Source organism: Thalia democratica, chromosome 5 (genome assembly GCF_965202585.1).
Source record: "Thalia democratica chromosome 5, ktThaDemo2.hap1.1, whole genome shotgun sequence".
Classification (NCBI taxonomy): Eukaryota; Metazoa; Chordata; class Thaliacea; order Salpida; family Salpidae; genus Thalia; species Thalia democratica.
In genome coordinates, this window is record NC_139169.1 from 52,945,877 (window position 1) to 52,969,588 (window position 23,712).

Genomic DNA, 23,712 nt, shown 5'->3' on the forward strand with positions numbered 1-23,712 from the left:
TTGCTAAAATTTCAACTTGGTTTTTATTTTTTTTTAAATAGTTCAACCTGGAAATTTTCTTAGCAATGTTTTTCTACTTTTCTGTTAACAAGTTATCCTATTTTAAAAATTTTATTGAAAATTAGTTAAACTCTATTTTTCGTGGATTTCGGTTTTGAGTTATAGTGATATGATAAATTTTGTGCACTTATTTATCCAAAAAAAAAAAAAATTTTTGCGCGCTTTATAATACCAAAAAGTTAATTAAGTTTTATTTTATTTTTTATATTTAACCTTGCTTTTTTACTTTAAAAAAGATATATTTTTTTAAGTTTAATTTTAACTCATCTAGTTTTTTTTTCAATTTTAAGCATGTCTTTTAAATGTTAAGTGAAATTTATTTATTTTTATATTTGAGTTATGTTAAACGTATATTAAGCATATTTATTTGAATTTAATGTAACAACAGCAATAATATTAAGACACTTTTATGATCAACTAATCTTATTTATTGTAGGCAGTTTCAATAAATACTAAAAAATCATGTGATTTTTGATATTTAAGTTTGCATTCATCAAGTTTAAACAAGATGTAAGAGTTTTTTATTACAGGGTTGCCACACACTCAGGGATTTCAGGGAAACTCAGGGAATTTTCAAGTTATAGAAAATCTCAGGGAAACTTAAGGTATTTTGATTCTTTTTTTTTAACTCAGGGAAGCTCAAGGCAGTTTCAGGGAAATTTTAAGATTTTTTTAAAATATCAGGGAAATTTTTTTTCTAGATCTAAAATGGGATTTAGTTAATCCAGTTTCAATATTGTTTTCCAAACAGTTAATTTATTTATTTTTAGATGGTTATTTAGAATTTTTTTAGCCTTGCGGCTAGTATTTCAATATTCTTAGAATTAACATTGTAATTTTTTAATAAATAATATAGTTTTTAAGGATTTTAAAAAAAAACTCAGGGAAGTTTAAGGTTACTCAGGGAAGTTTCTGGTCACTCAGGGAAGATTTTTTTAATTAAAGAGTGGCAACCCTGTTATTAAAAACTTTTTAAAACAAATTTTCCGACTGAAAAAAATGTAGACTATACGTTTTTATAAGAAACTATACTTTTTTATTGTTATATACCAAGAGCTTTTTGGAATTTTCACCATAAAATATAGTTTAAGTTTTATACCTAATTCATTAAAAGACAATGTTAATTTTACTTAAATTTCAAACCCTCTTTTAAATTAGTTAATTTTTTTTGTTGTTTTACCAGATAGTATAGGAGATATTAAAGTGAAATATTTAAGTAATTGATATTTTTAAGCTACATAAAATTGTTGTATATTTATAGTTATGTTTTCAACTAATTAAATGTTTTATTTAAACTAATTGTTGTTCTTTAAAATTATAAATTATTACTTTTATGATTTCTTTTTATTTTGTAGCGTTCTTCTGCATCATGGTATAATGTGAGTTTTTGTTATCATTTTTTTCTATCGAATCATGATTTTTGTTTATGTAACAATATTATGTAATTCAGTTTATGAATTTACTTATGTTTACAAAGAATACTAATTAAAGTTTTTTTTTGCATCGAATTAAAAATATCTCTTAAGTTGTTGAAATACTTAAGAGTTTCAATTTTTATTACATAGCATTAAGACTGTTATAGTTAACACAGGGTTGCCACAACTCAAGGAAACTCTGGGAATTTTCAAGCCATAGAAAATCTCAGGGAATTTTGATTTTTTTTAACTTGTGGCAGTTTTGATTTTTTATAAAAATGTCAGGAAATTTTAAGAATTTTTTTTTTAATCTCAGGGAAAAAATTTTCTAGATCTTAAATGAGTTTTAGTTAATCCATTTTCAATATTTTGTTCAAAAAAATTAATTTTTTTTTTTTTTTAAGTGCTTATTTATAAAAATATTTAGCCTTGCGGCTAGTTCATTAATATTCTTAGATTTAACATTGTTTTTTTTAAGTTTTAAATTTATATTTATCATGAGGAAAGTTGTTAAATAAAAACAAAAAAGATTAGGTATTAAGTTTTAATTTGATATGAGGTATTTCTGATGTTAGTTTTTTAAACTTTTTTTGCAGGTTTTTTTCCAGTATGGTTAAGCTTTTAAACTTAGTTTACTGCTTTCAGAACAGTTGTTAGGAAAGACATACATCGAATTTATTATTTATGCATTTAAATGAGTACTTCATGTGAAAGTTATTATTATAGAATAATTAAAGTTTATCAATTAAAATGTCAAAAAAGTTAAACTATTTTTATTATGTATTCTGTAAATTGTGCACAAACTTTGTTTTTCAATCTCAATACATTTCACCTTTTAGCATTGAATTTTTGAAAACAGTTTTTTTTCAAAAGTTTAGTCAGCATCTAATAAAGAAGCATACGCATACAACCTTCCTTTTATCATTGAAGAAGAAAAATGAGCATGAGGTTTTAGTAATTTGCTCCAGAAACAAAATAAAAGTTTTAAGGATTTGAAAAAAACTCATGGATGTTACTGGTCACTTAGGGAAAATTTTTTGACTCAAATAGTAGCAACCCTTTTATCAAATGGTCCAACAATATTCTTGTTAAAGTCATCAATATCTTCAATTTATACAATAAATGTATTTTAAATATAACTTTAATTTAGTTTGTACCACTTATTATTTTTGTATCTCTTTTACTATTACCCGATCAATATTTAGTTTTAATAAGTTAGAAGTTTCGTTTCTAAAACCTTGTTTGGCAACTAGTAAGGATTTGACTATATTATACAAAAGTAAGTTTATTATATATACTTTTTTTTCATAATAAAGTAAAGTAGATGCAATTTTTTTAACTATGTCATTATATTATATTTATATAAAAGCAAATTAAGTTGATATATGTTCAAGTATTTTCTTATTATCGGTAAATTTCAATTTAGCAGTGTTATAGTTCATACTCAGACTTGATATCTTTAAAATCTTTGTTCTCACAATACTAATTTTTGTCGAGTGTCAACTAAAATTTAGACTTTATATTTTATAGTATATTGTTAGTAAAGCATGATTCACTAATTTTTCGTATTACAAGTAAAAAAATAATCTCTTTAGATTAAAATTTGATGTATAGAAATCAATATTCTTTATTGAAAATTGTGTTTATATTTTTTTCATCTTAGGTTTTAGAGAAATAGTGGTATTATAGAATAAATTTTTTTTGTTTTTGGTATATCAAAATAGTCAAATTATTCTATTTTTTTTTAGTTTGTCGATGTAATTATCGTTAGTTTTACTATAACTAAACTTCAGATCTTTTGTATGAAATCACGTACTTTCAAATGCAAATATATGATTATATAACGATATCAAAAGAGAGAATAAGTAGTAAGGAAATTACAGGCTTCAATGCTCACACAAAAGGCATTTTTTATTCCGCATACGTTGCAATGTATGCTTTGCAGATAAACAGTGTTTTGTTTAACAATTTTAACCAATTATTTTATTTATAAAATTTCATTAATAATCAAAAGACTTTTTTAAAACAGTTTTAGTAATCTTTTTAGCATTTAAAATATTATACAGTTCTAAAAGTCATTAATATCATAATGAATATTAAACTCTATAACTACCAAACCAATGTTTTTGTAGATATCTTGTATTTTCTTACAAACGAAAAACCTGTAAATCTAGTCAGTTTTTTTAACCTAACAAATCTAATGGCGGAAACTAAATTGTTGCAAAATTTTAATGAAAATAGGGGAAACTTGACAAGATGGTCATCAACAGACGATTTGCTGCTAAGTGTAAGCAATTCACCACGTTCTAGTTTTAAAGAAAAATCAAAATTAAGACAAAGTTTTTCTAAAAAGAGAATGAAACAAATATACAAAAATGCAAAAGCTGACAGTATACAGGTTATAATTTTTAAGTATATTTTTTAGCTTGATTAGTAACAGCTAGGTTTTGCATTCTTATTTTTTGACAGTCTATCATAGTTTTGTTTTACTACTATTTTTATCTTTATGTTTGTAAGTTTTGTTTACAGTTGTTTTTTATAAAGTTATTTAGTTTTATAAGTATTTTTATCATAGTTCTGCTTTTGAGAAAATTTGTAGCTTTTTTTGATTTAGGCAGTTTATAGACTTAAATAGCTTATTTTTTATAAAAATAAATTCAGTATTTACTTATAACAATTGTATACATAGTATTTCAAATACTAACATATAGAAAAGTTAGAGACATATAAATTTTTATCTCGTCTAGTATTTTACTATATAACTTTTATAAATGACTCAGAAGTTTAGTTATGTTATATCATTATTTTGTTCTTAATATTAAGAAATATATTTTAACTATTCAGAATTTAAATTTAATCGTTTGCTAATAAAGGTCCTAGCGAAACAAGCTCACTGGAATATATAATAATAAAAATAAAAGCTAAAGTAGGTGTATATATGTGTATATTAAAATAAGAATAATTACTATAGATTATTGTATATAGATTAATGGTTAATAATAGATTCAATATATAATGTTAAATTCGATTGTTATATTGTATCTATTATTAACCATTAATCTACAATAGTCTGTAGAGTAATTATTCTTATTTTAATAAACACACATATACACCATGTTTAGCTTCTATTCTTTCCTAGCAGTATTTATTTTTTACAGAGCTCCGTTGAAGTGTGTTAAGTTGTTAACACGCAGAAACATATGTTAGTTTAATAAAGAAAGACTACTGTTTAAGTTTGATATTATGAAACATATTTTAATGTATTTACGTTTTATAAACTGATATTTCATCAATTTTTTTTGTTAACTCAATGTCAAATAGTTTATTTTTACTGATAATTTATATTAGAATAGTACTAAGACTTTTCATATAAAGGAATGTTCTAAAAAGTTGTTATTGTTTGTAACTCAATTAGTTTTATTTGTGTAAATTTTAAATAGTATAAAACTAAACCTTTTATATTATTTTATAATAAAAATGAAGTATATTTAGTAGTTTGAAACTTTAGGTTTTGAGCCCAAGTTATCGACAAAAAAATCTCGATTTTCACAAATTTTTTAAAGACATTCCTGAAAATGAACGTCTTATTATTGGTTAGTTTTTTTTTATTACACATTTCCTTAAATTTATAGTATATATTATATAAATTAATGATTTTAAGCAATAATCAAGTTAATAGAAAACGTCTGTAGAAAATTTAATTTTTATAAAAAATGATTTTGTTTACAATTTTATGTACCAAAAGTATTGCTTTTATAAGTTTAAAATTGAGATTTTTTAAAGATTGGTTTTTAATTTTAAGCAGAATTTTAACAGCTTTTACGTTTGTTTTGTAATTCAAGTTTTATAATGGGTTGCCAAAAAACCTAAGAACACCTATAAAATACCTATACAATCTTAGATTTTATACAATTTTCATGATATTGTAATTTGCTTTGAATTAAACAATTGAAAATTCTCAGCTTAAGTAGCTTTATAAGATTAATTATATTTTATTTTCACATTTTATTATAGACAAAACAATGTTTTATTATTATATTAAAATATAAGAGATCATCAGCTGTTAAAATAATTCTGAAAAATAATAAATATAGTTTTTAAGCTATAAGTTTTTCACTACCTAGTTTTATTTTTTACTTATTATTTTTTTATACAGCATCCATTTATTTGTTCAAAAACGTTTTAAGAATTATTTTAACAACTGGTGATATCCTATATCTTCATATGAGAGTGAAACATTGTTTTGTTTATAATAAACTGTGAAAACAAAATATAACAACTTTTATATGTAAAATAACGAAACCTAGACTAGATTCAGGGTTGCCACTTTACCTGGAAAAACCTGGAATTTTGATCGAAAAACCTGGAATTTTTAATAATTTTAACATTGTCAGTAGTTAAATTTCGATTTGACACAAATAATCTATCAAATATATTAGATTTTTTTGTCATCATCAAAATTTTTTTTATTAAAAAACACATTTAAAGTAACTTAACAGTATATTTTCAATGTTTTTAAACTATTTTACACAGTTTCATACATAGAAATTAGCTTAAAAATAAAAATAGACCCGAAAATGTGTATTTCTAAAAACCTGGAAGAAATTTGGAAAACCTGGAAAAAATTTTGAAAAAACGAGTGGCAACCCTGCAGATACTAAATATTTATTATAAACAATCATTTTTATTAACTGTTTATATTTTTTTATTATAGAACACATTTAAAGTAGATTTCTTTTCATATTATATTACAAAAATAGACTAAAAAATATGTACTTTTAAAAACCTGGAAGAAACTTAAAAAACCTTGAATAAAGTTTCAATAAAACCTTTTGCAATCTTGCTTATAGTAATAACTTGCTACATAAACAGTTTCTAAAAGTTTAAATAATCTGACTAACATAATGTGAAACTACAGTTAGTAGCAATGTAAAGTATTCACTTTAACTTTAAATTAAGTTTAGACAAAAAAGTAATAAAATTTTTAAAGCTTTCAATAATAAATTTCATATTACTAAAATTCTAAAAATCATTATAAAGTTTAATCAAAAAATTATTAAGTTTAATAATTTATCATTAATACTTAAATAGATTTTTACAAACCAAAATGTTGTAATATTTTATAAAACAAACTAATTAATGAATATGTTACTTAATTTCTACAGATGCTTCTTGTGCTTTAGTACACGATATTTTAGTTCAAGGAAGGTTGTATGTTTCACAAAATTATGTTTGCTTCCATTCTAAGATTTTAAAGTGGCAAAAATCTGTTAGTTTTTGTTAAGTCTTAAGTAAATAGTTTATTTAGCCTGAGATAAGGTGTATTAAGCTTTGTTTTGATCCATTAGTACTTTACAACACAATTTTTAAGTAGAAACTATACTTTTTGAAGCAACTGTAGTTAAATTTAAAAATAATAATGTATATTTGTTTAGTAAAATTTTTTATATCATATACATATTTTGTATAAGCATCAGGGTTGCCACTCGGTCAGAAAAAGTCAGGAAAAATTTAAAAAAATTACAAAAGTCAGGAAAAAATGAAGGGTTTTGAAAAAAAGTCAGGAGATTTGATAAAATAAAAAAAAATCAGATTTTTCCAGTTTAAATTTACAAAATTCCTTCTTTTTCAAAGCCTTCAAATAGTAAAAATTAATTAAAAGTCCATTAAAGTCAGAAAAAAATTCCAAAATTTTCCTAGAAATTTACAAAAATATTTAATTTTATTTCCAATGCCTTCATCTGGTATAAGTTAGTAAAATATCCTTTATAAAACTGCAAAAATTTTCTATTTACATATTGAACAAGTACCCTACTTGAACAAGAAGATTTTGTAAGCTTTTTAGTATTGATGATCTGTAGCAAGGAAACTTCCATAGTGAAACTGTGATATATACACAAAAGTTTATCTAGCATAATTTTAGAATCAAGGTTTTAATTGTAAAAGTTCCTTATATGTCGTTTGTTTATCTAGATACATTTATGCTAAGAAATGCTAAAAAATTGTGTCTTTTTTCAGACAAACTGTGTTTATAAGGTAATAATACAAGTATTTTGCTGATAGAGCTGTTTATTACAAACATCAATCATACACAGATGGTTTAAGGATGTACTGGAAGTTTGATGATACAATTCAGCAAAAAAACTGTTGTTTTTAAACTGTATCAAAATTAGATTGTAAGCTTTAAATAGTTTCAAGTGTTAGATTATGTATTTTAGAATAAGTTTAATTTAAGAGTTTGATTTAGAAAAATCAGGAAAATTTTGGTAAAAAGTCAGGAAATTTTTCTCAGCTTGATCAGTGGCAACCATGAAGCATACAATAAACTACATATTAGTTTGTATACTTTTATTGCATACTTTTAAAATTATATTAATTAAACTTAAACTTAACTAAAACTTAAACTAAAACTGTTTAAAACTTAACTAAAAAACAACCTAACTAAAAAGTAAAACAATGTTTTCAATGAGGGTTATTTATTTTTTCTAAATGTTTCAATATTTAGGTTGTTATAAAGCTAGAAGAATGCGAAAAGATAAGCAAACAAAAGTTAGCAAAGGTAATTCCAAATGCAATTTGTTTTCTAACTTCTTCTAAAGGCGAGACATTGTTTACAAGTTTTACATCTAGAGATCGAACGTTTGCTGCTATTAACAAAGTGTGGCAGTTCAGCAGAGAAAACACTGTTAGCTATTTTAATTGTTTTTTTTAAGAAAATTCCAAAAGAAAACCTTACTATTTTATAGATTTTTAGTTCTCAAAATGCGCTGTGTTTTTTCATTTTCATGAGAACACAAAATTTAATATTCATTTAATGCAAAACAGTTATATTATCTTATTTTGTTAATTTATCTATTCAACTTTTTTTTTAACTTGTAAAACGTATTGTTGTTCATGAGTTGAGTATTAGTACTTATTTAAGTATAAACTAATTAAATTAGTGGTTTGTACTACATCTTTTCTAATACACTTACGTTTAATTTATATAATTTTAACAGCCAATGACCCCACAACAATTATGGGATAATGTTAGAGAGCAATATGGGAGTGACCTCGGATGTTCTTCTGAATCTGATTATGTAAAACCTGGTTAGTAATACACACATTTAATTTGTTTTTACGTATAAAAAACTATTCGTTGTCTATAGTTTTCAATATGTTACAAATTAAAGTAAAGTAAAGCACATATAGAGATTTGAGACAAATAAATCAAGTTATACATAATAGGTAGTTTTAATTGTTATTTATTACAAAAATAGTATATTTAATATAATCTATTGTTATAATTATTAAGTGTTTTTTTCTTTATTACTTATTAAAAATATTCATATTTATACGTTTAGTTTTTAATTACTAACTAAACTTAATTTTATGTCTTATTAACTTAATTATACGTAGGTACAGCAGTTGACCTTTTAAATCGATTAAACCATTTTAGACTTATAAGCTTCTTATACTTTTTAGAAATAATATATCACAAAAGAGTAAGTATATTTGTATAGTTACAGTGGTTTTATGCTACTTAAACTAACTTCATTTATTTCATTATCTCTATCATAGTAAATTAGCTTTTTAACATACTACTTATTTATTCGATTGAAAATATTATATTGATTTGAAATTTTCTCAGACTCAGCCGAAGAAGAGAGTAAAAAGCATAAAAAGAAGAAAAGTACTAAGAAAAAGGTATGTATTTCTAATAACTTTTGAAATTTTGATATACATATGGTATTTATTTTTAGTCACCTAAAATAAAAATACCCACCATAAAAAACTTAAGGTTTTTACAAATTTTTTCTTTCAACGACTAATTTTTTGAAATTTGAAAATATTTTTTTCTAAATGTAGTATAAAATACTTGTGTGTTCAAATATTTTTCACTGCCGTTTTTAGTAAGTTTTGTAACACCATAGTTATAGTTTTATGACACATATATCAGGAGTTTTATCTGAGCTATCAGAAAATTTTAACCATTTAAAAAAAAATCCAAAGTAATATTTTGAGATATAAGCGATCAAAGTATGTGACTTCAATAGGTTCCTAATGGAAGGCGCAAACCAAAAACGCGAAAAAGGACTATTTCATTAAAAATCTATCTTCTCCTTCTTTTTTTCACCAATCTTCTTCAAATTTTCACAGAAAGTATATTATAAACTTTGAGAATATGTAATGCAGGGTTTTTTTTAATTGTGAAAAATATAAAACAAAACAAAAACCACTTTTTTTTTTTTTTTGTCTACAAATTTTATTTTTTAATGTTTTCAAAATAGAAACATTAAAAGTCTTTTATACTATAAAAGGAACGTTTCCTAAAAGTTTTAGGTCTCTAACTCATAAAATGAAGGAGAAGATAGATTTTTTGTAATTTTTAAAATTTCCAGAAAATTGAACCCGAACAACTTGCAGTCTTTACATTTGTATCGGAAACTTTTTATAAAAATTACAATATCTCAAAAAATTTATAAATATTTTTAATTCTATAATAACTGGCTTGTAGTTTGTAGCTTTTAATAAAAAAATAAATTTTAAACTCTATGCTCCCCTATGCACTTAAAAAATGATATTTATAACATGATAAATCTATTTATATTTTTAATAGCACTTAACGGCTTTTTGTACTGAAAGATTAAAATACTAAACGTATTTTTATAGTCAATTTAAAATTAGGAACATTTTTACTTAGTACAACTTAATTTCTCATAAATTTGTGTAAAGTACTGCAACAATTTACTCATACTTTGTACTAGTTAGTACAATTGTATTACTACTAGTCGTTTATTCATAAAAAAAATTAGCTGAGTTTCTAGTCATAGTTTTAATCCGTAATTCATAGTTCTTCTAGTGCTTGTAATTATATTTGAAAAACTAAACTTCAAGCAATCAAAATTTCTAACGTTTATGCTAAATTTTGCCTTTAATCAACTAACAAACAAATTAAACTAACATATTTTTTACTAATACCCAAAGGTGTTGCTTTAACTAAAATAAATAGGCCTCAAATAACATATACTTTAAGTTTGTTACTTCTTATACCTTATTGTCTTTTTAAATTGTTTACCTGTAATTTTCAATCCTCACGTTCACTGTTCTGCTGCAAAACAGTATAAAGTTATTGTGATTTACGGACTAAAACTGAAACTTCTTTTTAACTTAAATGGACTAGTCCTAAAATTATAAATATGCTAGTATAATAGCATAAACAGTTATAATCATGATTACTATTCAATTATAAATCCTACAATTACTCATAAATAGAAGTTTAAAAAGGATTTCATAAGTTTTAATTGTAGTTTAAAACTTAAACAAAATACTGCTTTATTAAAAGTTTTTTACTAAAATGCATCTTGCTTACCAAAGCTATTTATCTCTTGTAGTGCATTGTATTTATGTGTGCATATATTTAAATAAAAAATCACTAAACAGTCAAAATCAACCCCCGGAGACGATTTTAACCCAACGGTTTTTACACCTCATCCTTCCACTATAAACACTACCAATTTGCCGGTTGGTTGCTTGCTTATTCTGGTATATCTCTGTTATAAGGTTAAATTTTATCAAAACCATAAGACTTTTTTCAATTTATTCTATCACAGACAACCACAATTGACGATGCCATTTGTAATGAAATCGAATCTCAAAACTCTGTTGTTTCTGAAAGTTCAACAAAGAAGCAAACGGATAGTAGTTTTGTTGGATGCATTTCAACTGAGTTCGTAGATAATGATCCTGGTTTGTTTGACAATCTTAATTTATTTTAAAATAGGTCACCTCTCGCGAATCTACGCAAGTTGTGTACATAGCAAAAGTGCGTAACTAAACGAGAGGTAGCAAATATACTTTCTATATTGGCTGTTTTCTTATAAGGCATTTGAACAAATACAGTTTGGGATATTTTCTTTTTTTTAGTTTAAAAAAATATGTTTTATTCAAGATGTTCATATTTGTGAAAAGATTTTTAATAAAAATTAATTACCTAAAAATAAAGGACGCCTAAGATATAAAGAGCAAAGCCATAAAGTTCAATATGTTCCTTATGAAAGGCACAATCTAGAAATGTAAAAGTATTAATTTCATTTAAAATCTATCTTCTTCTGTTCATTTCTAAATATATACTTAAATTTTTCTTGAAATTTTACATTTATAGTTGTTGTCAAAAAACCTTGAATCATGTAAAAACATAGAAATACCTGAAGTTTGACAGCTTAGGCAAAAATTAAGTTGGTAATTTTAAACTTGAAATTTTATTTTGAAAACCTGAAGTTTTGAACAATTAAAGTATTCAATTTATATATAGAAATTTAAATATATTGTTAACTCAATACATCCAATGTATTTACAATAATATTTATATTTAATTTTTTTTTTTTTGCAAATTCTAAAAATGCTAATTAAACGAGAGTGCGTAACTAAATGAGGGCGTAGATTTGCGAGAGGTGGCTGTAGATTAAAAAGCATTAAAAAGTTACAAGTTTATTATTTTCTAAACCAGCGGTAACACTTCTAAGCAGAAGAAGAAATCAGAACTAGAATGAATTCAGTTTTTAAGTTTTTTATTTTGTCTTCGTTTTTAATGTTGTGTATTTTGTACATGATTAATTTTTTGAGCACAACAAACGTAACTAAACTTGGCTGATAGCGAGCATATTATTAAATTAGTGGTGGTAAATGTTTAATAATTTTTTCTTAACATTTTTGCTGTGAAGTATATTTTACATTTTTATTCCTCGTTTACAAAAAAAAAGGGTGGGCTGTGAAAGAATTATTGTTTAAAATACCGTATGCTACCCTTATACATATATGAAACGATTTCGACTTATTTTTGAAAAGTATGTAAGTTACATTACTTAGTTAAGATTATGTTTTTTGTTTCCTTACTTTTTTCTGGTACATAGTTTTATTATACTCACTTAACAACATACATTTCATAACAATTTTTATTGAAAAGATATTTCCAGGGTTGCCAAAAAACCTTGAATCCTGAAAAACCCTGGAATTTGATAATTTCGGTAAAATAGACTGGAATTTGAGAAATAAAGAAAAAACCTGGAAATTTAAACAATTTTTCGTGTAAAATTATGCAGTTTAGGTTAGATACAAAAAATCTACACAGTACAATATTTTTGTTTTTGTTATTAGATTTTTTATTATATAGCATATTTAAAGTAGCATTACAGTATCTTTTTAATATTGTTATACTATTAAGACAGTGTTTTTACCTTAGATTTAATTTATACTAAAAATGAACCAAAAAACTTGTTTTTTAAAAACTCCAAAGAAAATTACAAAAACTTTTGGAAACCCTGTAGAGATATTACTTAAACAACTAGAACTTAAACTTACGAAAACATTTTTATCATTGCAACTTTCTAATATTTTATGAATTTTGTCATGTAATTTGAGTATTTGAAACTAGAATTACGCTTATTCACAAAAAATATTTATCACTGTTAACATAAATTCTGTTTTAGTTTATATTGCAGTTTTGTAAAAAAAATAATTATCATTTCAGGACCGGCAAAGCACGTGACAACAAATTTAAAGAATGTTTACATCAATGAAAAATACAAACTATCACCAGCTGAAGTTTTTAATGTAATTTATGGAGATAACAGCTCTTTTTACAAGCAATACCTTGAAAGTCAAGGAACGAGAGGTTAATTTTAATTAACTGATAAAATTTAGAAAAAAAATAAAAACAATATCGTTACAATATATTTTTGTTCTTTTTATTTTACAATATTTTTTAGTTTATTTTTTTCGAGGTCGCTTTATTTTTATTTACTTTGAAGTTTGTGATATGTACTGTAAAATAGGCTTAGTTAAATTACTCTGAAATTTAAGAATAAAACACATAAAATCCCGAATAAAATCTTAATTAAAGCTTTCTTTGCAGAGATTAAATATGGTAAATGGCAGCCAATTTGTGAAGATGGAACTAGAATCCGAGTATTAGATTATGTGCTACCATTAACTAGTTCTATTGGACCTGATTCTTCTAGAATTGTTGAAAAACAAGTTAGTTGTGTAAATTTTTATTGTATTTTTTCATGTACTTCTAAGTTTTATATTTAGAAAAGAATGATCTAAAGTTTTTTATATTTGTTGTTAGTGTATTATAATAGTTTTGTTGTTTTATAGTCTAAGTATTTTTTGTTTACAACATTTTTCTGAAAATCGATCTTTTAAAAAGTTTTGAGATAAATATTAAGTTTTCCTGCACTTTACTTAATTCAAAATAAATAATTGACAATAATAAGTACTTCTAACTAGCGTTTGATAACTCGCGTACAACAAACGTTTAATAGCTAATGAAGAATGACATCACTAGTTGTAATTTCACTTAGAAATATCTATTACTTTTTTATTCTTAGATCTAATATCTAATGAGAAACACTTTTAGTTTTGCTATGAGTAAAGCACCTATAGCTACGCGTGTTGACGTCGAAGAGATTACTAGCAGCATCAACTAGTTGTTTTACATATTTTTTTGTAATTTTAATATAATCTGCATGTTTACGTATAACAAGGGTGGCTATTTTACCTCGAAATACCTGGGTTTTGAGAACTTTTCAAAATAAATTAAGAAACCTGGAATTTTTAACAAGTGTTAGGTATAAAAAGATAAAATTTCGATTAGATAAGAAATTACTATTATTTATAATAATAATTATACATTATTCAAAGTTTAAAAAATTATAAAACACATTTTAAGCAGCATTACAGTTTATTTTCAGTAGTTTTGTACTATTTAAGTGTTTTTAACCTTAATTAACAGGGTTGCCAAAAAACCTGGAATCCTGGGAAAACCTGGAGTTTGACAATTTAGGCTAAAAACCTATAAAAACCTGGAAAAATTTTGACAAAAAGCTTGGAAATAATAAACAATTAATACATGTTAAGTAGTAAAATTTCTATTTGACACAAAAAAATTATCATATAGATTAAAAAAGTTTGTCATCATAAAAATAAGAATTTTGTTAAAAAGTACATTTAAAATAGCTTTACAGTATCTTTTCAATGTTTTTATACTATTTAACACAGTTTTTTTTACCTTAAACTTAACTTTAAACTAAAAATAAATCCAAAAATGTGTACTTTTAAAAACCTGGAGCAAATTTTGAAAACCTGGAGAAAATTTTCCTAAAACATTTGGCAACCCTGTAAATAAATATTCTACTAAAAAGGAACAAAAAAATTCTTTGAAAACCTTTCAAAAAAATGAAAAACCTCTACAAAATTTCTAAAAACGGTTGGCCACCCTGTAAAAAAAATACCATTTAACGTAGTTTATGTATCACTGCACCCCTTATGATATCATGTTTCGCCCCTAAAAATCACCTTAAGTTTTATTTAAGCTAAATTTCTAACATATAGTTCATTAGAAAGAGGATTCTATCTTTTTATGAAATATTTTCTGTTAGAATAAAACACAAAATATGTTTTTAATATCTTTAGTCTAGAAGTTTAGAAATAAAATCGAGTCACTAAAGTTGTTCCGCATGAAGTTTTTCTATATCAAAATAAACTTAAACAATTAGATTTTTGCTTTATACGAGCCAGACCTTTAAAGCCTTTTAATATAATAAAGTAAGCATTAACTTGCCATTAAGCATTAAAGGAGACTTTATAGTATCAGATTTTAAACTCAAATAAATATTCACAAAATCAAAACTCGACAAACTAAAGATAATCGTTTGGTTCTTAATCTAAAAACTTAAAAAAAATTATGTTTTGAAGGAATACCAGAACTGTTTCTAAAATTTAAAAGAAGTTTTTCTAGACAAATTTAACAAAACTGTTTTTTTTTTTGTGAAATAAATTTGTCAAAAAAAAATTAATATTATATTGTAAGCGCTACCGCTCGCTCGTCTTAGATAATTAGAAAAAAAGTTATATGTACTTGCAAAACATTTTAAAAGCGAGAACGGCAAGAGTTTGACGTATGAGTTTTTTTACTAAAGAAGCTTAATTTTTATAAACGCTTTATGACTTTATGTCAAACAAGATTATAAATAGTTTTAAATACCTTCAATTGTGGTATTAAGTACGCTTAAAGAATCTTTTACTAGGTAGTATTTTGCAACTTGTATGCTTTAGATTGTAGTACAAATATCAAAATCGGAAAGATTCGGTTTTCATATGTTTGGTAAACTCTAAAACAATCATTGATCATTTTTACCAAAGCAAGCTTTTATGACATTTTATGAATATATTCTCCTAATTTTTTGACAAGACTGTATAAGTGTGCAATCAAATATACAAAAATTAAATAAGATAAAATTTGCATTTATGAACTGCGCGCATACTAATTATTAATATAGATACTCCATGCAAATTCACAATTAGGAAGATCGTATTCTGTAGACAACGTTGCGCAAAATCACGGAATTCCTTATGCTGATTATTTCCAAACAGTTGTACGATACTCTATTAGAAAAGTTGATAATGAGACTGCAGAAATAAGGTTTATATTTTATAACTTATATTCTTTATTTTCTTTTTATACTTAAGGATATCCAAAACTTCTAATTGGTTTTGTCTCACTTTTTTTATACTAAAAAAAAATTAGAAATGAAATCTTTATGAAATGCGACTTAGTTTTTATATTGCTTAATTATACAGACAATTTTTTTGTTAATAAAAAAAAGGCAAAAAAAACTTGAATTTTGAACAAAATCACTAAAAAACATAGAAAAACCTGGAGTTTTAAGCAATTTTTGCATGTAAAGTTATGAAATTTCGATTTTATATAAAAATATGTCATATAGATTAAAAAAAATGTTGTTTGTTTTCTTATAAAACACATTTAAAAAAGTTTTACAACATCTTTTCAATGTTTTTATACTTATTTAGACAGTTTTTAACATAAACTTAATTTTATACCAAAAGAAGACCTACAAAATTGTACATTCAAAACCTGGAAATAAGTTCTTAAAAACCTTTGGCAACCCTTTAATTATACGATACCTTATTTTAATTAAACCAGGTTGTAATTTATTTTTAATAAACTTATTTTTATAATTATTTATAATTTACATACAATACACGCAACAAAATTAATAAAAAACAGAGTATCTGCTGGGTTAAAATTTCTTAAAGAGCCTTGGGGAATGGTACGAAAATTTATAGAGAAAAATGCATATGCAGGCATACAAGAAAACTTTGACAAACTTTGTTAGCCTATGATTGTACTTATATACAATAGAACATCTTTTAAAGTGTAATCGTTTAACTCTTGCCTTAACCCTTACTTTAAGTTAACAACAAAAAAAAATTAATGTTTTTATTTATTAAAACGAATTATACAGTAGTCATCCTTTACTGTACCAACATATGTTTCTGTGTGTTGACGGATTAACACACTTCAACTGGGTTCTGTAAAAAAATAAATACTGTAATGAAAGAATAGAAGCTGAAGTAGGTGTATATATGTTTCATTAATATAAAAATAGTTTCTACTGATTTTTAGAGGTTAGTAGTTAATAATAGGTAAAATAATTAATGTTAAATCTTAATGTTTACTTTACTGAGTTTAGACTTAATAATTACAACTATTATATAGTTTTATAATAATCGGATTTAACATAAAGTATTTTACCTATTATTAATTATTAACCTCTAAAAATCTTTAGTAATTATTTTTATTTTAATGAAAACATGTATACACCTACTTCAGCTTCTACTCTTTCAATACAGTTATTATTTGTTTACAGAACCCAGTTGAAATGTGTTAATCCGTTAACACACAGAAATTTATGTTGGTACAAAAAAGGAAGATTACTGTATAATTTGTTTTTATTATACTCCAGTGAACTTGTTTCACTAGGATCTTTTGTTAACAAACACTTAAACTTATTCTTAGGTTAGTTATTATTAATTATACTTTTTCTGACTGCTTATTGTTGTTTTATTGTTGATACAAGGCTAGCTTACTTTATTTTTAATGTTTAAATCTCGAAAATTTTTAGCTGTTATACTACGGAAACATGTCAACAAAATAAGTGAACAAAAATTAAGTTCCATCAAAAATGAAAGCTCTTCTGTGAAGCAACATGGAACTTTACCTGTTTTAAAATCGACTTCTAATCAAATTACCTCAAACGATATCACTGAAGTTATACAAGGTGTTTTGCAGATTTTTATTTACTTTTAAACACTTTATTTTCTATAATTTTTAATTTGTCATTTCTGCTAGCTCAACTTGTAGACTAATAAAGTACATTTAAAACTACTTAAATAAGTACTACAGCTTAAAATAAAACACTTTACATCACTAGGAACTTAGGAGGATCAAAATAAGGATAATATTAGAACAAATGTAAACTACTATTTTCTACAAAAATAAAACGTAAATATTTGCAAAACAATATTTGTTTTTAAACAAAGTATAAAACTTACGATAATTGTATATCTAAATCTTTTTAACATAATATTTTCAGGAAGTACATTAGCTACTAGAAAAGTCACAGACTTATCGAAGAAAAACTCCACATTAAGTTCTATTTTGTCTACAATAAATCAATTTGTTTATTTTGACAGTTCAACGCTATTTTATGCTCTCATCTTTCTGTTGTTAGTTTTATTAATGATGATACAACCATATACTAAACTATTCTTAAACTAAAGCGGTCTTACATAATATTTTTTAGAATGTTAGATGATTTGTCACAACTTAAGATTTTTGTAATATTTATTTTTGAATTTTAGTTTTTGTGTATTGTTTAGTCCAACTAGTCAATTAAGTTAAGAAAAATTAATTAAGTTGTTATGTTACAAAAATGTTAGATATAAATATATTCAAACAATTAAAACTAAGTTAAGTTTATTATAGTTCTTTAATTTAAAAAATATATATCTATCATGGTGTACTAATCAATAAGTATTTATTTCTGTTCAGTTAAAATAAAAAAACAAAGTTTCTATTTTTAAATTTGCAATTAATTGACTTAATGTGCACTTTTAACTTTTAAAATTACAATGAATATTTCAAATTATAAATAAGAAGAAAAGTATGACTTTACATTTTTTAATCTGTTAAAAAAACAATGCATTATAAATTTTAACTATTTAAACGAGATCTTCAGTCGATAAATAAAGTCTGTAAACTATAATATAAACATGAAACAAGACACTAGGCTAAATTTTATATATATAACTGGGAGCCAGGTGTAAAACCAAAGAGAATAAAACTAATAGGCGAATCATGTTAAGATTAGAAAAATATAAACCGCTTAAAAATATTGCAAAATTGAATTAATATCAAACAAACGGGAACGGGTCAAATATGCACAAAGGAATATTTTTGCACAAAGACACTTCTTCAAGTAGGGTAATTTTTGCACGAAGGATCACTTTTTTACGAAGACACTTTTTTAATTACCACTAGTTTTCGTTTACTTTATATCTTTAGTAATATGAGTTAATTTTTTTAGAATAGCATGGCTATGGGCAAGCAATAAAAACTTACAAAATCGTTTGGAAGTACTGGAAAATAACTTACAGCAGTCAAACAAGTTTGTATTTTAATTACTTTAATGTTGAATTTTTACTTATAGTTTTGAATTTCATAAAACAACAACAATAAGACCACTCATTTAGTAATATGGAATTGGTGTTCTTATTGTTTTTGGTTGTTGTAATGGTTTACTCTATAGTTCAGTAAAGTAATTTTTCTGCAATTTAAAATTTTTCATTATCTGAATTCTATCTTAAAGTATAACTTAATTCAAATTTAAACCTTGACACAGATTATGGACTCATTATGACGTATCTATTTTTAGCTAAATGTTAAAAATCTTTACAATCATATAAAATACTATTTTGTCAGTTTTAGGCATGTTTTCCTGAAGAGAGCTAAACGAAATTAATAAATAAACCCCTAACTTTAAAATAAGTAGTTTGTGTATGAACTTTCTAACAAAAATATGTACCGAAACAAAACTTTCTTTTTTAAGCAAAGCAACAATCTTATTACACTTCTAAAAATAATTTTATTTCTCTTTTATAGTGAAGAAACTGCTACACAAACAATATTATTAAAAGAAATAGTAAAAAAAATAACTGAAATGCAGCTAGAAGACTCTCAATACAAGACTTTTAATGAATTTCGATGGAACCAACAAACAGACAAAATCAATAAAATTTTTAAACAGGTAAAAATGTTTTGTCATATCTACTGTACATTGTTTGTACAAGAACAGATCTACGGAGTCTATAAAATATTAACACACATCACAAAAAAAGCATGTATAATTATGTATAATATTTATGTGAGTAGTAACTATAAACGAACTTTATAAGTTTGGAATAAAAACATGAAAATATAAAATTGTCTACAATAACTACAAATTTAATAAAAGCATATACTAACCTCAAAAAAGCTTGAAGAATAGGCAAGTTTTTAAAAATGAAACATAAATTAAGTTGTGCAGAAATGTTACGTCATAATAAATTTAACAAATTAATGAAAAAGTTTTTCAGCTTAAAAACATGTAGTATTAAACTTAGTGTTTGTGATTGTATATGAAAATGTTGTGAAATGAATAAGTGCATAAGTAGACAGAGTTATTTAAAGTAGAATTGTCGGTTGTGAGGACAAATATTCGATAAATCTTGTCGCTTGTTCAGAAGTAGGTCTTTATTTTCTGCTGCAATTACTGCTCTTTCTGTATTGCAAGTTGGGCAAATTTTACATACTCCGTTGGATGTATGTTTGATCTTTGAAACAATACTCCACTCCATGTTTGGCCTTTTACCGTACCTGTGAAAAAAGCTCCAGACATAATCCGGTAAACGCGTGCTTTGTTTTTTATTTACATTTTTAAAAGTATGTTTATGATTAGCATATCTATCTATCTTTGAAACTACCTGCTGTACTTCCGATATAAATTTTATTATTTCCGATATAAATAAGGACCCTGATAAAATTTATATCGGAAGTACAGCAGGTAGTTTCAAAAATAGATATGCTAATCATAAACATACTTTTAAAAATATAAATAAAAATAAAGCACGCGTTTACCGGATTATGTCTGGAGCTTTTTTCACAGGTACGGTAAAAGGCCAAACATGGAGTGGAGTATTGTTTCAAAGATCAAACATACATCCAACGGAGTAAGTAAAATTTGCCCAACTTGCAATACAGAAAGAGCAGTGATTGCAGCAGAAAATAAAGACCTACTTCTGAACAAGCGACAAGATTTATCAAATATTTGTCCTAACGACCGGCCACTCTTTTTTAAATAACTCTGTCTACTTATGCACTTATTCATTTCACAACATTTTCATATACAAACCTTAAATTTAATATAAAATGTTTTTAAGCTGAACAATTTATTGATTAATTTGTTAAATTTAATCTGACGTAACATTTCTGCACAACTTAATTTGTTTCATTTTAAAAAACTTGCCTATTCTTCAAGCTTTTTTAAGGTTAGTATATGCTTTTATTAAATTTTGTAGTTTTTGTAGACAATTTTATATTTTCATGTTTTTATTCCAAACTTTGTTTTCAAACCATAAAGTTCGTTTATAGTTACTACACACATAAATATTATTCATAATTATACATGCTTTTTTTCTAACGTGTGTTAATATTTTATAGACTCCGTAGATCTGTTCTTAAATTTATTTAAGAGCAGTGAAACGCCGTTATTCGGAACTTAGTTTTAACACAATTACATCTGTGGTATATATTTCTCTAGAATTTAACGCCTTTTGACGTTACATCTTATATGTATATATAAATTATATATAATATATAATTTATTGAAATGCACGATTTTAAAAATACTAGAACATATGTTTCATGAAGACAACAAAGATTGTCTTTAATCTTCAGCCAGTTCAAATTTAAAATAAAAAGCACTTTGGTAAACAAAGATGCAAAAGTTTACAAAAAAACAAAAACAATATGACGTAAGAATTGTACATTACAAATATTCGGTGCAAAAAATTGATCTTCCATCTAACTAATCAAACAACTAAAATTAACAAAAACAACAGTTAAGTGACTATAAAATACTTCAAAATTTGTTGTATTTTAAGAGGAGCTTTTCCATATGTTGACAAGACGGTATGAATTCACTCCTCTTATTTAAACAACCTTCCTTTTCTAAAGCATACAGAACGGCTGTTGATTCTTTTAAGCACAGCCTACAAACAGGGTTGTTACCATCTGCTATTGACTGTGCTCTTTTTATCACCTCCAAAGTTAATTTAAAATCAATGTTTTTGCGCTTAAGGCTGCAAACATACTTCGAAAGCTCAGTTTCATTTTTGTATACACCACCTTTAAAGGATTTTTATGGTTAGCATATAGAAATCTGAATTGAGTGGAGCATAAGCCGATGTAGAACTTCTTTTCAAGGTCAGAGTTAACTGTTGCCTTGTAAATAATGTTCTCTGAACGGCAATAGCCCCCTACAAATTATATTTACAGCCACCAGCGCAATTACACTGATTTTTGATTAAATTACTTTTGTTTAAAATCCTTTGATTATGTGACTTAATTAATCTCTCCAAATTCGTTATACATGAATAAATGATTCGCATATTATGTTTATTAGATATATTTGATAAAATCCTTTATCCTTTAAAGGTGGTGTATACGAAAATGAAACTGAGCTTTCGAAGTATGTTTGCAGCCTTAAGCGCAAAAACATTGATTTTAAATTAACTTGGGAGGTGATAAAAAGAGCACAGCCAATAGAAGATGGTAACAACCCAGTTTGTAGGCTGTGCTTAAAAGAATCAACAGCCGTTATGTATGCGTTAAAAAAGGAAGGTTGTTTAAATAAGAGGAGCGAATTTATATCGTCTTGTCGACATATGAAAAAGCTCCTCTTAAAATACAACAAATTTTGAAGTATTTTATAGTCAATTAACTGTTGTTTTCGTTAATTTTAGTTGTTTGATTAGTTAGATGGAAGATTGATTTTTGTACTGAATATTTGTAATGTACAATGTTCAATTCTTACGTCATATTGTTTTTGTTTTTTTGTAAACTTTTGCATCTTTGTTTACCAAAGTGCTTTTTATTTTAAATTTGAACTGGCTAAAGATTAGAGACAATCTTTTTTGTCTTTATGAAACATATGTTTCAGCATTTTTAAAATCGTCATTTCAATAAATTTATTAGCAAAATGGGATCTTAAAAATTCTAGAACATATGTTTCATAAAGACAAAAAAATAGTCTTTAGTCTTCAGCTAGTTCACAATTAAAAATAAAAAGCACTTTGGTAAACAGAGATGCAAAATTTATACATATGTGATTTACGGGGGGAATTCCCGGGGTGGTGGACACATTAGTGTCCATGCTAAAATATGGGGAAGTTTTTCTAGGGGGTAGCCTTGCTACATTTAGACAAGATGGGGTTTATAGTTAGGGTCCATGTTAAGTATAATTTGAGACTAAGATAATTTAATTTAATAAAAGAGTCAATGCAAGATAATGAATTTATTAAACTTTAAATTCAATAAATAAATACAAATCTACAAAATTGGCAAATTAGTCAATTATAAAAAATAGTTTGAATAAATATCAGTCCTAACGAGGTTTTATAAATTAGCTAATAAGACAAATATAAAAACCTAGCAATGTAATAGTATAAGCCCCTAATAAAATTGTACAAATAGGCAGTTAAAAGTGTTCTTTTATTTTGAACTAACTGCTGAGTTGAAATTTAACTGTTCAAAAGCAAATATAGAGTTTGTGTCCAAAGAAGTAACTAATCCAAGTCAAACAAGCTGTAAAAAGACTGATACCAACACTCAAATCCAAATATCAAACTGTGACCAAACAAGTAACAAATCCAATTCAAAAAAGCTGTAAATGAACTGATACCAACACTCAAATCCAAATATCAAACAAATAACAAATCCAAATCAAATAAGTTGTAAATGTACTGATACCATACTCAAATTCAAGTATCAAACTGTGTCCAAACAAGTAACAAATCCAAATCATATAAGCTGTAAATGGACTGATACCAACACTCAAATCCAAATATCAAACTGTGTCCAAACAACACAGAAGTTGCTGCAAGCCAGTGATAAAAATTGTGTTTAATTCTTGCATCATCAATCAACTTTTATGCATAATAATAAGTGATTTGACAATTAGTAATGTGCTGATTATGATTAGCTACACAGCTTCGACCTGATATTCATAACCCAACATCAGGAATGAATTACCAATGCATTACACAAAAAACAATATTAAAAATATTTTGACAC

General features: G+C 25.0%; 1 protein-coding gene across 6 annotated transcripts in view; it reads left to right on the forward strand.

The window, feature by feature from the left end:
- LOC145835706 (protein Aster-B-like) overlaps nt 1-23,712 on the forward strand; it is a 64,265-nt gene that overhangs the window by 35,364 nt on the left and 5,189 nt on the right. For 4 of the 6 annotated variants that reach the window (XM_082943405.1, XM_082943406.1, XM_082943410.1 and 1 more), the window contains 16 exons: nt 1,416-1,439; nt 4,984-5,068; nt 6,641-6,744; nt 7,981-8,160; nt 8,474-8,564; nt 9,106-9,161; nt 10,899-10,979; nt 11,069-11,204; nt 12,985-13,128; nt 13,369-13,490; nt 15,797-15,939; nt 16,546-16,649; nt 17,444-17,599; nt 17,915-18,047; nt 18,908-18,988; nt 19,483-19,627. In XM_082943405.1, the coding sequence (XP_082799531.1) occupies nt 1,416-1,439; nt 4,984-5,068; nt 6,641-6,744; nt 7,981-8,160; nt 8,474-8,564; nt 9,106-9,161; nt 10,899-10,979; nt 11,069-11,204; nt 12,985-13,128; nt 13,369-13,490; nt 15,797-15,939; nt 16,546-16,649; nt 17,444-17,599; nt 17,915-18,047; nt 18,908-18,988; nt 19,483-19,627 (1,785 nt within the window). Of the gene's footprint in view, nt 1-1,415; nt 1,440-3,538; nt 3,874-4,983; nt 5,069-6,640; nt 6,745-7,980; nt 8,161-8,473; nt 8,565-9,105; nt 9,162-10,898; nt 10,980-11,068; nt 11,205-12,984; nt 13,129-13,368; nt 13,491-15,796; nt 15,940-16,545; nt 16,650-17,443; nt 17,600-17,914; nt 18,048-18,907; nt 18,989-19,482; nt 19,628-23,712 lie in introns of those variants that run through there. The other 2 variants (XM_082943409.1, XM_082943408.1) reach the window with 2 other exon arrangements.